Here is a 13,155-nt window from a genome sequence, read left to right as displayed (position 1 = left end):
GATTTGATGTGCTCTCAGTTTAGGCTTCTGAGTGTGTGGGCTGCCTGTGTTGGTTTTATGTTGTGGCAGGATCCCTGAGACCCAGGAAGGTTAGCGGAGCTTCAGATCATGTCAGGACTTGGTGCCAATCAAAGCTTCTGTTTAAATGCTTTGTTAAATAAGAAATATTTTGATATTTTTTTCCCCTAATGATTTGAATGAAGGAAAAGCACCATTGAACATATGGAAATGAAAGATATTGATGAGATGGTCAAACAGTTGTGTATTTTGAAGGCTAAGGTAGTTCAACATTATCATATAAGGGGTATAATTTCATGCACATAACTCTGAAAAGAAATTGTGTGTGGCATAATTGAGGATGGAATGCCTGTTAAAATCAAAATAACTTCTTTCACAATGTTAATATAGTGTTGTTTTCTGTAAATTTAATCAGGTCACAGTGTTTATTAAAATAACTTTTTCTGTTTTACTTTTAATGCATAAACACATTAAAATTATAAAAGATTCATATGATTCAGGGGCTCCTGGGTGGCTTGGTTGGGCATATGACTCTTGGTTTCGGCTCAGGTCATGATGCCGAAGTTATGGGATCCAACTCCATGTCAGTCTCCTGGCTGAGCATGGAGCCTGCTTAAGATTCCCTTTCTCTCTCTCTCTCAAATAAAAATTAAGATTCAGATCATTCAGAAATGTATAATTTTTAACATATTTCAAAATTCCACCACCTCTTTCCCAAGTTCTCTAGGCTCCTTCATACATCACACATGTGTAGTCATCGCACCATACTCCATACATCCTGCAACAGGCCTTTTTAACTTACTGATAGATCTCAGAGCTTTTCTCAGTCACTGCTTATAATTCACCCTGTGCTGCTTCATGGTTGTAGTAGTCTACAGTTTGAATGCATCAGATATTTATTCTCCTTAAATTTGAGGACAAATAATCAAGATTTTCTTTAGGTATTTTTACATAGAATGATAGGTATTTCAGAAATTCCACATTCTGTGAACTGGTATTAGGAGCATGGAATGAAATGAGGAAAGGGAGCTACAAGTAAGAGTAAATATCAGCAGAGGACCTTATAAAATTATTTCCAAATGCTTACTGCTATAACTTTTAGGCCAAAAAGCTTATTGGCATAATCCATGTTTTAAAGAAAAGGCAGACCTTGTAGATAACTGCAGATTTATGAAGTGTATAGTTCTCTTTTCTTAATATAAATGCTTTGTTGTCTTTACCCTTTAGTTCTATTTTATCCTTTGGAATGTTCATAATTATTTTGAAAAATAATTCAGCTAATAGGAAGGGCTGCTTGCTTTTTTGAAAAAGCAAGACAACCAACAATTTGCGGACACAATGTGTTTTGGTCATGATTAAGAACCAACTGACTAGCTATAGATGACAGTTTTATTAAAATATAAGTCACAACATTTAAGATTACAAATGCATATTTTGTGGGGTGACAAATTGTTCTTTACCCACTATCCTCCCCCAAAGAGTGATAGTGTAATTTGACTACGGACTTCTACGCACTGGTTTTCCACTTGTAAATTTAAAACATTTTAGGAACAGACTTAGATGCGTCATGATGGTCATTTAATGCATGAAGCCTGTTAGACCCAAGATTGAAAGGTGAAGGTTGCTATTTACTTTTTATGGGTCCAGAAACTTTCATTATTTAAACTGTAGTCTATTTCAACAAAAGTATTTTTTAGTCTTTAAATTCTGTTTTCTCACTTTCTCAATTTTCAAAATTTTAATATTCAGTGATGTCCTGTTTTGGTTCTATGTTCTATTCCATTATCTCTTTGCTTGCAGCAACTGTACATTTTAAAGCTTTTCTGAATTATTAAAGGACCAAATACAGTAGTGACATTCAGAGGCTTGTTAAATGAATAAAAGTGATGCCATGGAGTTTTCCTAGAGGTCAACATATTGTCAGTTGCTGTCAACTAACATATATAGTTATATAACTATATATATAACTTATATAGTGCATATAGTAATGCACTATATAATCTGTTGAAAACCTGAGTTTTCAATTAACCAGTCCTCCAGCCTTCTCTTCTTTCCTCTCCTTGAAGAGCAGAGTATATTTATTTTCACCTGTGTAAGCCAATTATCTCCAGTCCAGATGTTACCGGTCTACCAGGGAATCTGACCTAGAATACTAGTCTATAAATTAGTTCTTTTTACACTTTGTTGAAATGTGTGTGGTTTAGTGGAAAACATACACGTTTCTAATCTCCTGTTGCTTCTGTGTGCAGACTGCCTATTATGAGCCAGTCAATTTGCATATACTATTACAAATCTCCACAATAATAGTCTTGTAAGGTCAGTGATGTGTCCCTGTTTTATACAGAAGGAAATAGACACTCAGAGCCCTGTAGTTACTTGCCCAGAGTCACAGAGCTGCTAAGAGGAGAGCTGGGATTCAAACCCAGAAATAGCAGACCTAAAAGCACTTCTTTTTAACAAACTGTTCCTAGAGAAATTCTGTTAGCACATTAAAGAGAAAAGAATACAGATTTAGAAGGCAATCAGTTTGGGGGCCTTTAAGAACCACCTCAGCCTCTATTAGCTGTGTGACTTTCTCTTGATCTCAAGTTCCTTTTTTTGCAAACTAGGGATAGGACTGCTTACCTTATAGGATTATTATAAAGACTAAATGGAAATGCATGTAAAGCCTTTGGCACATTGTAAGCTTTCAAAAAGAGTGACTATACTATCCCTCCAAGTTAAGACACCTTCTGCTGAAAGTAAATGTCAGCACTGACTAACATTAAAGAGAATTTTAATTTACTGTCCTGAAAACAGAAGATACTGATTAGAGTATTCCCATTGTGTTTTTCATTGTAGGTCTTTTGAAGAGCAGAACAGATTTCAATCCCAGCAGCAATGCAATTTGTAGTGGGCGTGTTTTCTTTTTCTTTTTAATCCTTTGTTTTAATCTCATTTGGAGTTGCAAAATTTTCTGAAGGGTCTTATGCTTGCTGCCTAGGGCCCTAGGCTGGAATTTTCTCTTAGCCTATTGATGTGGTGAGCTGTTGGAAGAGGTAGGAGTGATTTAGAATGAGATGGCATTAGGAAACAAATGAGTTGAACACATATTTTTCTGACCACTAGAATTTCGATTGAGCTAACCGGTAAATTTGTGAGTTTTATTTGCAAAACAAGTAAATTTCTTTGACTGAAATTTTCTTTTTCTCTTTAAAATTGTTTTTAGGATGCAGAATAGAAAACTGTGATTCTTGCTTTAGCAAAGACTTTTGTACCAAGTGCAAAGTAGGCTTTTATTTGCATAGAGGCCGTTGCTTTGATGAATGTCCAGATGGTTTTGCACCATTAGATGAAACCATGGAATGTGTGGGTGAGTAGTTTTTCATGTAACTTTCAAACGTCAACTTTTATTTTAACACCTGTTCCTTGAAAAAATTATGCATGCTGGATATATTTAACCCAAAAACAAATTGGTTCTCTTGTTAATTAGAACTGAAAATTATTTAAGTTCTTTGCTGCCTTGCTGAATTTTTTTAGGCATCGTGACATTGGTAGTGTCCTATTAAATCTTCCTACAAAATTTGCTAGTCATACATTGGCTAGGCTCAACTCTTTAAATGCTGGTATGTTTTTATCATCTGTAATACATACATATATTAGAAGTTGTAAAAAACAAAATTTCAAGCAGTACCATGAACTATTCTATCACTTTTTAATGTATCTTAATTATGGAGCTTCCTGTTTAGCCATTTAAAAAGTTGAAAAGAAAAATTTTGTGCAAAATGTTTTGTGGATTATCTGCTGCATGTTGGAAAGTGTATTAAAACAATGTTACTTTTTACTAAATTTACATATCTAGAATGTGTAACTTAATATACACTGTTCATGAACAGTTAGGAGTACATGTTTTAAAAATGTTACAATTTTTGAGTGTTTGAAAAACACTTTGCTATTTTTAGACAACTGATTAGAATGTAAAGATCTGTGAGTGCCTACATTTTGATGAATGCCTAATCTAACGAATCTAACGTCCAGGTGTAATGGCATCACCATCACACCCCCTTCTCACCACCCTGGATTCTATTTGACATGTTATACATGTGAGAGGATTTATAACAGAATTGTGTATTAAATGAGACTTTGCATCCCTTAAAATGGGGACTTAAAAAATGAGAACTTTTTTTTCTGCAGAAATATTGTTGAAATAGTCTAATGATCTATTTGAAAATTTGCAGAGAACACATTCAAATGACAGGATTTTGAAGAAATGTGTACTTATATTCTTGTTTATGTGGGGGTTAATATGTTCATACAGGTGACACCCTATAAAAAAAAGTCATCAGAAGAGAATATTCAGAATGTTGAATTTCCTTTTGAGAGGCAAGACCCACACCCATTACAAATGTTCAGTGGAAACTCTTATGAAATCCTTAAGTATAAAAAATTACAAATAGAGCCCTATGTAGTTCCCTGAGTAAAAACTCTTAAATAGCTTTGAAAAGTCTATGTGTAACCACTATGCCTGCTGAGATCTGAAATGCTAAAATATTGTGTGTGGACTCAGGGCCTGAGTCGTCATCTGCTAGTGCAAAGGGGCTTTTGCATGGTGAATTTGGTGAGGAGGTTTAACTCTGCATATTTTTATCCTTTCATTCCCCATCCCAGGTGTTTGGAGGGGAGCCTACATCTCCACTATAGGAATTTACAAAATGAGATACTAAAAGCTTTTACATGAAAACCTACATTTGCAAATACCTGACCATACTTGCTTATAGTGATACAGAGCACCAATTTAGGGAGTAAGAGATATAGACAGTGGTTTCTAGACAGCTAGTGAAAGGATTCTGATAACCAGAAGATGTGAAAACAAACTCCCTGTCCTTTTCCCCGAGTACTGGCTTCCACAGTAAAACTAACACAATTGTGAGTTGCCACGGGGGCATTTGGAATTAACCTGTAAAATTTTATCTTCTGTCATAATTTGAAAAGAGGCTTTTCTTCTCTTGGTTTTAGCTATTGAATCTGTTAAAGACTCTGTATTTCAGTATCTTTAGAAGGGACCAATGGCATTCCTCTAAAAAATAAGATAAAAACAAGTAATAGTCTTTAAATTACTTAAGTGGCAGTTCCTTGACGTAGATGAAAGTAACCCTATGGTCCAAAATATTAAAGTGTCTGAAAAGGGAATACAGGTCTTTGTGGTCTGTAAAACATAATTTATCTGAAGGAGGTGTGGAGAAAACACAGCTATAAAGTTTGACAGTGGATTGTTACCTGTGTTTGTATTTTTTTTCTTTTTTTCTTTATTAGAAGGATGCGAAGTTGGTCATTGGAGTGAATGGGGAGCTTGTAGCAGAAATAATCGCACATGTGGATTTAAATGGGGTCTGGAAACCAGAACACGGCAAATTGTTAAAAAGCCAGCAAAGGACACGATACCATGTCCAACCATCGCTGAATCCAGGAGATGTAAGATGGCCATGAGGCATTGTCCGGGAGGTGAGTTTAGAGAATTAACGATGGTGGGCTCTGTGCTCTCTGACTTCTGTTCTCCCTAACCATCCTCCCTCCGCATAGAGGAAACCTAATAATATGACTGGTGACAGGGTAAAATGTATCCTGTAGTTACTAAGAGACAAATTCTTAAAATGTGAAGAATATAAAGTGAATATTTCACTTTTGTGATCCCTTGAAAATGATTTGGAAGAGTACATGACAAATGAGCTTTCTAAAATGAGAGTTTTACAATGTGTGTGGGGGGGGCGGCGGGGGGGGGCTGATGTGCCCTGCAGATGTTGCTCTGAGGGAAGTGGCCAACTTTCAGTTGAGAAGAGTTTAGATTAGGAGGGTTTATGAAATCTGTAAAATCATCTGCATCATTACTAGTTGAAGATGACAACTTAAAATAAACTTGCCCAAACACAGGGAGGAATAAATGTTGTCTTAATGTTACCACAATTAGCTGGTTCCCTTTGTTTGGATAATAATTTGTAGAAAACAGCTACTGGTATGTGTGTGTTTATTCATGTCTTTGTAGTAATTGTGCTGATTTGCAGTAATTATTCTGTAATAACAGGATTAGGCCCATTTACAAATTAGGAGAAGCATACATAGCTCAGGTGCTGGCTGAAGCTGAGTCAGTACATTGAAATGCAGTTTTTAGCGATGTCACTGTGGTTCTTAAAGCATAATCGCTTGTTACTATTTATTTTATCACCAGCGGATGCTACGTTGCCAGAGATGAAGTGGGGATTTTTCTAGTGCACAAAATAGAAAGGCAAAAAAAAAAAAAAAAAAAAAAAAAAGCAAGTTGTGTTTGGAAAACTGCCCTTGAAAATAATCAAAACGTTTGTTTGCCTCCATTCTTGCTATTAGGACATAGCTTTTCAGCCCTGTAGCTGTAGCCCAGAAAGAGAATATATATCTGCTTAAATGGATTTATATTCCTATTATGCTTCCTCGTAGAGAGGTTTATGATCCATGGAGGAAGACAAAACTTTTAAGACTTGAAGACTCCAGTCGGCTTTTGAGAACTATTAGATCCAGATTCAGAAGCTACTATTAGGAAGGCAGATTTTCCTCTTGAATTAGTTTTGCTTTCCTTCACTGGGGCTTCGAAACAAAGTTTTTTTGGGTCTGCTTTTCACTAACAAGGATGGTTTTGTTCAGTTCAACTGAGTATTTTTGAGTCAAAATAAAAGAAAATATTTTCTTACAAAACTAATAAGGCACTTCTTGGATAGCTGAGAGCATTTAACCTGCAACCTTGTGCCTAAAAACAAACCCGATGTATTCAGGTATTGGAAATAAAGACTTTCTTTGTTGTATATTGTTTATGTAACTACCCCCCACCATCCCTCTTCCAGCAACGTGGCCCCCCAATTGTGGTTTACGTTAATAGCAAAAATTAACCTGAAAATGCTCCTATAACAAACATGCTTATGTGTAACAAGAGCCGGCACATTCCCCTCCCCTCTGAAATGATTTTGACCTACCCCAGGTCTGGCTTGAGAGTTTTGTAGATAACAGCTACATTGTTAACCTATAATGTTTATGGCATTTTTATATATTTTCTTTTGCCTCCAGGAATACTAAATAGAATATAACCTGACAGTGTCAGTAGCTGAAATTATGTCAAAACAAACATTTATGTATCATCTGCTAATAATCTCTTTTTGACCACTGAACCAGTAATGAACTTGGATTTAATTTCCTATTTAGGTTTTACCAAGCATTATTTATTAGGAGAGGGCAGCTATCACTCTAACCCCTGCATCTAAATTTTTGGTTTGATAAATTCAGTATTATCTAACCTTTAAAGTTAGGAGGTTTGAAAAGTTGTATTAGAATTTGTTTTACTGTTTAATGTTTCATAAAAAGAACTAAAATAGAACTGCTGATAGAAATTGAAGGTTACTCTCCAATAAAAAACTTCTATTTACAAATGTAGGAAATGAAAAGTAGAAAATTAGTCTTGGAACTTGAGCTCCAATTGATAAAAATTGGCATAACTTCCAGTGGAGTAACCCACCTTGCCTCAGGTGAGAGAGGGAACAGTTCCTTTTTTCAGCAGGTCATGGTCATTAAAGGAAGAATGGAGAAGAAAACCACTTTATCCCATTTTACATCTTGACTTGATTTCAGTGATCTGCTTTGACAAACCATGCAAAAATGTAAGTCGTAATCAGGTTGGGAATACAGGCATTTTTCAGATCTTTTCAACATATGTATGGATTTCTCTCCTGTTGGAGCCAATCTTAACCTGATTGCACACAAATGCAGCCTTAACCTCCTTCACACTAAAGCACTGGCACATTAAAATCAGCTGCTTTTGATTACTGGAAGGCAGAAGTTAGAGGTCAGCAAAATGGAATAGTCACTAAGTGTATAAGATATTACACTGAGATCTATTAGAAATGAGAACATAAATGGATAGAAGATAAAAAAAACAATGTAATGTTTTAGTATAACTTTTCTTATTGCATGCTTATTTGCCTTTTTTAAGAAAGAAAGAATACCTGGAAATAAGTCATGGATTGATTTGCACGTTAAGTTATTCAGTGTTCATTCCCCAACTTCTTTTTCTGATTAGTTGAGTTTTGGGGGCTTTTCTGACACTCATTCGTTGGGATTCTGGTCTAGCGATCACAAGATCTGGGTCTCTGCACCCTGTCAACTCGTTAACTCTGTGACCCTTGGCAAGTCACTTAACCTCTCTTGGCCTCTATTTCCTCATTTGTAAATTGAGGGTATTGGGGCGGGCAATTTCTAAGATCCAGTCCAATTCTAAAATCCAATGATTCTAAGACAAATCACCAACAGATATGGGCAAGGTCTGCGGTCGTCATGTAAGTCCAAGAGCATTGTTCATGCCCAAAGGACTGAACACTCTTCCAGTAGCTATAGTGTACATTTGCCAAACCCTTCCACATCTGGCAGCTTTTCGCCTTCCTCCTGCCTCCTCACGGGTAGTCAACTATCCAAGACTAAGCAAGACTCTAAATCTGCCTATGACCTGTGGTTTAGCAAAGATAGCAGGAGGCTGGAGGGAAAAAGAGGGGATCATAAAAGACCACGATAAAAAGAGGTAAACAGAGAGCCAAAAAAAAAAAAAAAAGTACAATGAGTGTAGGAAACAAGGGCAAAAAAGAAAGGTCTACTTAAAAATAAAGAGCCTACTTATTGTGGATATCTGTCTTCACTTTCCTTGCTCCATTCTGTAGGGACTAGTTTATTCAATTAATATACAGCCTGGAGCTTCAAATGGAAGGGATTTCAAGTCATGACCCTGTGCATTAGATAATATGTTAGTAGAAAAATACAAACATGCTGTTATCATATATTTAAATGACAAATGGGAGAATAGAATCATAGTGCTAAGGTGTAGAGTTGAAAGATGTTCCTGTACAGGGGAAACTTGTTACTTGGGTGACTGTAGTCTTCAGGACTGGCCAACATAACCTCAACCTGAGATATTCTGTCTGTGTGTATGGCACTCCTTGTTACTTTGTAAGGTCCCCTGACAATTAACGTTAATTTATCAGGTATTATTGAGCACTGTTATGTACCAATCACTTGCCTAGGCATGATACTGCTCAGAGTCCTCACAGAACTGTTTCTAGTGGGAATCTTGGCAATCAAGAAGTAAGTGGATGAATGCATAATTTCACGTGGAGATGGAGGCTGGCAAGAAACACAAAGCAGGATAATGAACTAGTGAAAGATTGAGAATAGGAGTGTACTATTTTACATAGGGAATTTAGGGAAATGGAGGGAGTAACATTTGATCAGAGATCTGAATGAAGGAGATCTTCTGAAGAGCTAAGGAAGGATCTTTTTAGCTATTGACACAATGGCTGTGAATGTCCTTGATTCTCCCGCAGCATATTTGGGAAGAGGAAGAAACTGCAATCCAGGAAGGCTCTGACTGGTCCACGGTGATACATGGCAAGTTTCTAGTGGTAGGTCCAGGACTAGAACTAATGTCTTGCTGCCTGGGAAACCCAAGTTTTCCTCATTCCTTACAATAAAAATCAAAGATAAAGCTATGGTTGTCTATCAAAGAAGCCAACTCTAAACTATTTCTCCCCCAATCCCACACATCATCTTAGTTTTGCTCTACAAATACTTTAAAAAAAAAACCTGACACCCTGCGGTTACCAACCCCTCCCAGTGTCTTCCAACTTGAAATAGTAAAGCATACTCCAAGAGTCATTTCATAAATGCCCAAGTATTGAACCACTGGCTTTGCTTTGATTCAGCCACCCCTACAAAGTCCTGCTTCTTTAATTTTAATGTCATTGGTCCTCTGTTGGGGGGAAAAGTGTTACTTCCAGATTATTCTTTTCATCTTAGTGTGTTTGAGTCACCCTCGAGGCCAGCCTCTAAGGCTGCCTTGCTTTGAGCCATGCTCAGCACTCGCCTGGGCTTACTTGCTTTCAGGGGGAAGGTCTAGGGATTTGAGTCCCACCTCTGCATTTTGGGCTCTGTGCCCAGCATGGCTTTGTTCTTTCTGACCCAGTGAAGCAATCAGACTTGATAAAGTAATTTAGGCAATGCTTTGACAGACACTTATAGCTTTCTGTCTCTTTGGCTTGTGGCTGCCTCTACTCACTGTGCAGCAGTTATTAGTACATTACGATGCATTTCTTAAGCCCTCATCATATTTTCTCAGAATTGTGCTAACTTTAAATATAGAATCTGCTACTATATACTATTTCAATTTGAAAATGACTCATTCCTTTTATGAGACATTAATTGACCTTCATCTTTTTTTAAGTGGCTTTTAACTTGATAGGAAACAAAAAATACTATTTAGCAACTCAGAAACTTAATCTCTGCAAACATCTACTTTTTAAAAGGCAGCAGTAATAAGACCTCTCTAATCTTTGTTTTCTGTATATAAACTGACAGCAACATGTGCACTAGGTATTAGATAATAGAACTAAAGATGGTTGTGGATTGTGATGGATTAAACTGAGAGCAGGAAATAAGTACATTTGCAGTAGGATAGGGTCAAGAAAATATGCTTTAGACATATGTTCTTTATTTTTCTACATTTTGTTTACATTTGAGTTGCAATTTATGTGGTCTGCTTTATGCATGCCAACCTCAAGAGTTGGTTTGGAAGAGAGGAGAAGAGAAAAACCTTTTCTTCTGAAACTTTCCGAGTTGTCAGGAATGTAGGTGCCGAATTTATGATATGAAGAAGAGAGCATTCTGGTTGCCTCCATGTTTGCTATGCTAAATACCTTTCTATATTTCTTTTAAGATCAGTGATTTGTGTTAGTCACTTTAGGCATATTGTGCACTTTCCCGGGTACTCTGGATACATGGCAGCTAATTGTGATGTTTATTCTAGAGAGATTATAAACTGGGACAGTTATCACCTTTTAAATGTTAATGTATAATTATTATATAAAATTGACATTTAACAAAGGTCCGTCTGTCTTTAAACATTTCTGCATTTTTGTTAGTAGCTAAAGTGTCCATAATTCCTGCATCGGTGGTCTGAACAACGAGCCTTTAGGTAGTGTCCTGTGACATGACCCCTCGCTCTTTATTCCCTTCCCTATCACTTTTTAGTATTTTAAATTTGCTTCCTGGAAAGTGGATAGGTTTTCGTGTTTTAGCAGTGATTTCTTTGAGACTTGCTTATTGTCACATTTCCGATGGTAAGGGTCTAAGGCTATGGGGGAACAGAAAAGTGGGCTCTAATGCACCATGCTTTGGGGATGATGAAAACTCAAGACACAAAGCTAAGTACGGTCTTGGACACTGACATGGAAGTCCGAGGGTGTGCAAAGCACCGATAGCATTGAGTCTGCAGGAAAGGCTAGAAGACCAGCTCTTCTGCCAGTTTCATATTGAGCCTGACTTGGTGCCAGCCTTGCCTGCCCGAGGGGGCCAGGGAGTGAGTGAGTGAGTGAAAGATGCCCCACCTTTGTGCTGTTCTCTACAGCATCCCATCTGGGGTCTCTCCTAGCCTTGTTTAATTACAGTGAGGAGCAACATGTACTAGTCTCTTTTATGGGCACTTGTAAAAAGGATTTCTCAACTACACATGTCACCAAAGGCCTGATGTTCTATGTGCAAGAGGGCAAGGACAGAAAAATTCCAAAGGGGCCTTTGTCTTACACAGCAGTAAGCTACTCTGATCTTAATGTAAAATATATAAAGCAATTTTTACAACACTCTAAAATAAAAACAACTTTAATAGGACACACATGGTGTCAGTGGTAAAAATTTTTTCCCCCTTCTAGGGGACGTTTTTATTTTTCTTCCTTAGGCGATAAGAAAGCCTGAAGTATAAATCCCCTCATGGTTTCTTAGAACAACTTACTCTCCTCATCAGACACCTCTCTAGGATCTTTAAATGGTGTTGATAAAAATGGTGCAGGCGGTTTGCTCACTGAGATTTCCTGTAAATGCGTATCTAGCTACTGGACTGACCTAGAGCTGTGTGGTGGATATCGTCCAGGATCAGGAGGCAGAAAGAAAACATTTTAATGGAAATAGTGACAGAGTTTTACTAACATCTCAGAATGACTCATGTTGTCATCATACAGAAGTGGTTAAGAAGATACAATTATTCTGTGCAATAGAGTGGGGCACAAAGTTTCAGGTGGCAGAAGTTACTAGCATTTATTTAAACTAAACATGTAAAGGCAGTAGGTTTTGCTTTACAATCGACCTGTTTATGTAATACTTGGACCTACTATTTCTGTGTGTCAGTATTATTTTCTTCTATTTGAGGACTTTGGAAACTAGGAGTAAAATATTTGAACTTGTATAGTCAAGCGACATTGAACAATTGATGTTATGCCCTTATGTTCATTAGTCCAGTGATTTAATAATAACTTAATGTAAAAAGATATTTAATGACATGGTAAAACAAAATTTAAACATCAGAACTAGGATAAACTTAGAGGCTCAGGACTGATAAAGAAAATAGACTATATGAATACATGTAGTATTCATATTTTCAACCAACTGGTTGAAATAATTGAGCCAAAATTTGACCTTGGGTTACCTATCCAAGGCAAAAGGGAAAGGTAGATATGTTTTTTTCTATCTTAATTTCAAATAAATGACAAATTACAAAATACAATATCAATTTAATAAGTTTTTGAATGGAAAAGTTGGTGTATATGTACATATATGCACATATGTGTATATTCACATAACATACATAAACATATATACACATATATGCATATGTGTGTATATGAATGTATACATATATGCACACATGTATGTACACAAAAATGAGTACTCATTCCAATTTCAGACACATGAAAGTGTGTGCCTGTGTGTGGAGGGGGTGGGACCTGCATCATAGAATTAAGGAAATTAATGATAATTATTACAGAAAACATTTCCGTTCCATAGGGAGACAAACACTAAACAGATTTCTCAAATCAAGAATCACATTCAGAGCAATGAACAGTATGGTGGACATGGACCAATATCCATATCTCAAGCATGTGTTTTCAGAAGATAGAAGGCAGCTTGGGAGTGTTTATTCCTTAATGTAAGCTGAAGGTGTAATCCATGAAAGTTGACTGTCTGGAGACCTGGGCTATATGGAATTGAGATTTGTTGACTTATCAGTTGTATTTGAGTACAATTGTTCAGTAGGTTCTTTTAGTAAAT

At 36.7% G+C, this 13,155-nt stretch overlaps 1 protein-coding gene across 1 annotated transcript in view; it reads left to right on the top strand.

Moving 5' to 3' along the window:
- The window catches only part of RSPO2 (R-spondin 2), a 156,130-nt gene that overhangs the window by 98,431 nt on the left and 44,544 nt on the right, over nt 1-13,155 (top strand). The window contains exons 4-5 of the mRNA XM_043601602.1: nt 3,227-3,370; nt 5,311-5,499. Coding sequence (XP_043457537.1) covers nt 3,227-3,370; nt 5,311-5,499 — 333 coding nt within the window. The remainder of the gene's footprint in view (nt 1-3,226; nt 3,371-5,310; nt 5,500-13,155) is intronic.

This window comes from Prionailurus bengalensis, chromosome F2 (genome assembly GCF_016509475.1).
Source record: "Prionailurus bengalensis isolate Pbe53 chromosome F2, Fcat_Pben_1.1_paternal_pri, whole genome shotgun sequence".
Taxonomy (NCBI): domain Eukaryota; kingdom Metazoa; phylum Chordata; class Mammalia; order Carnivora; family Felidae; genus Prionailurus; species Prionailurus bengalensis.
The sequence above is the reverse complement of the archived record's forward strand: the minus strand, read 5'-3'. Positions and strand labels throughout refer to the sequence as shown.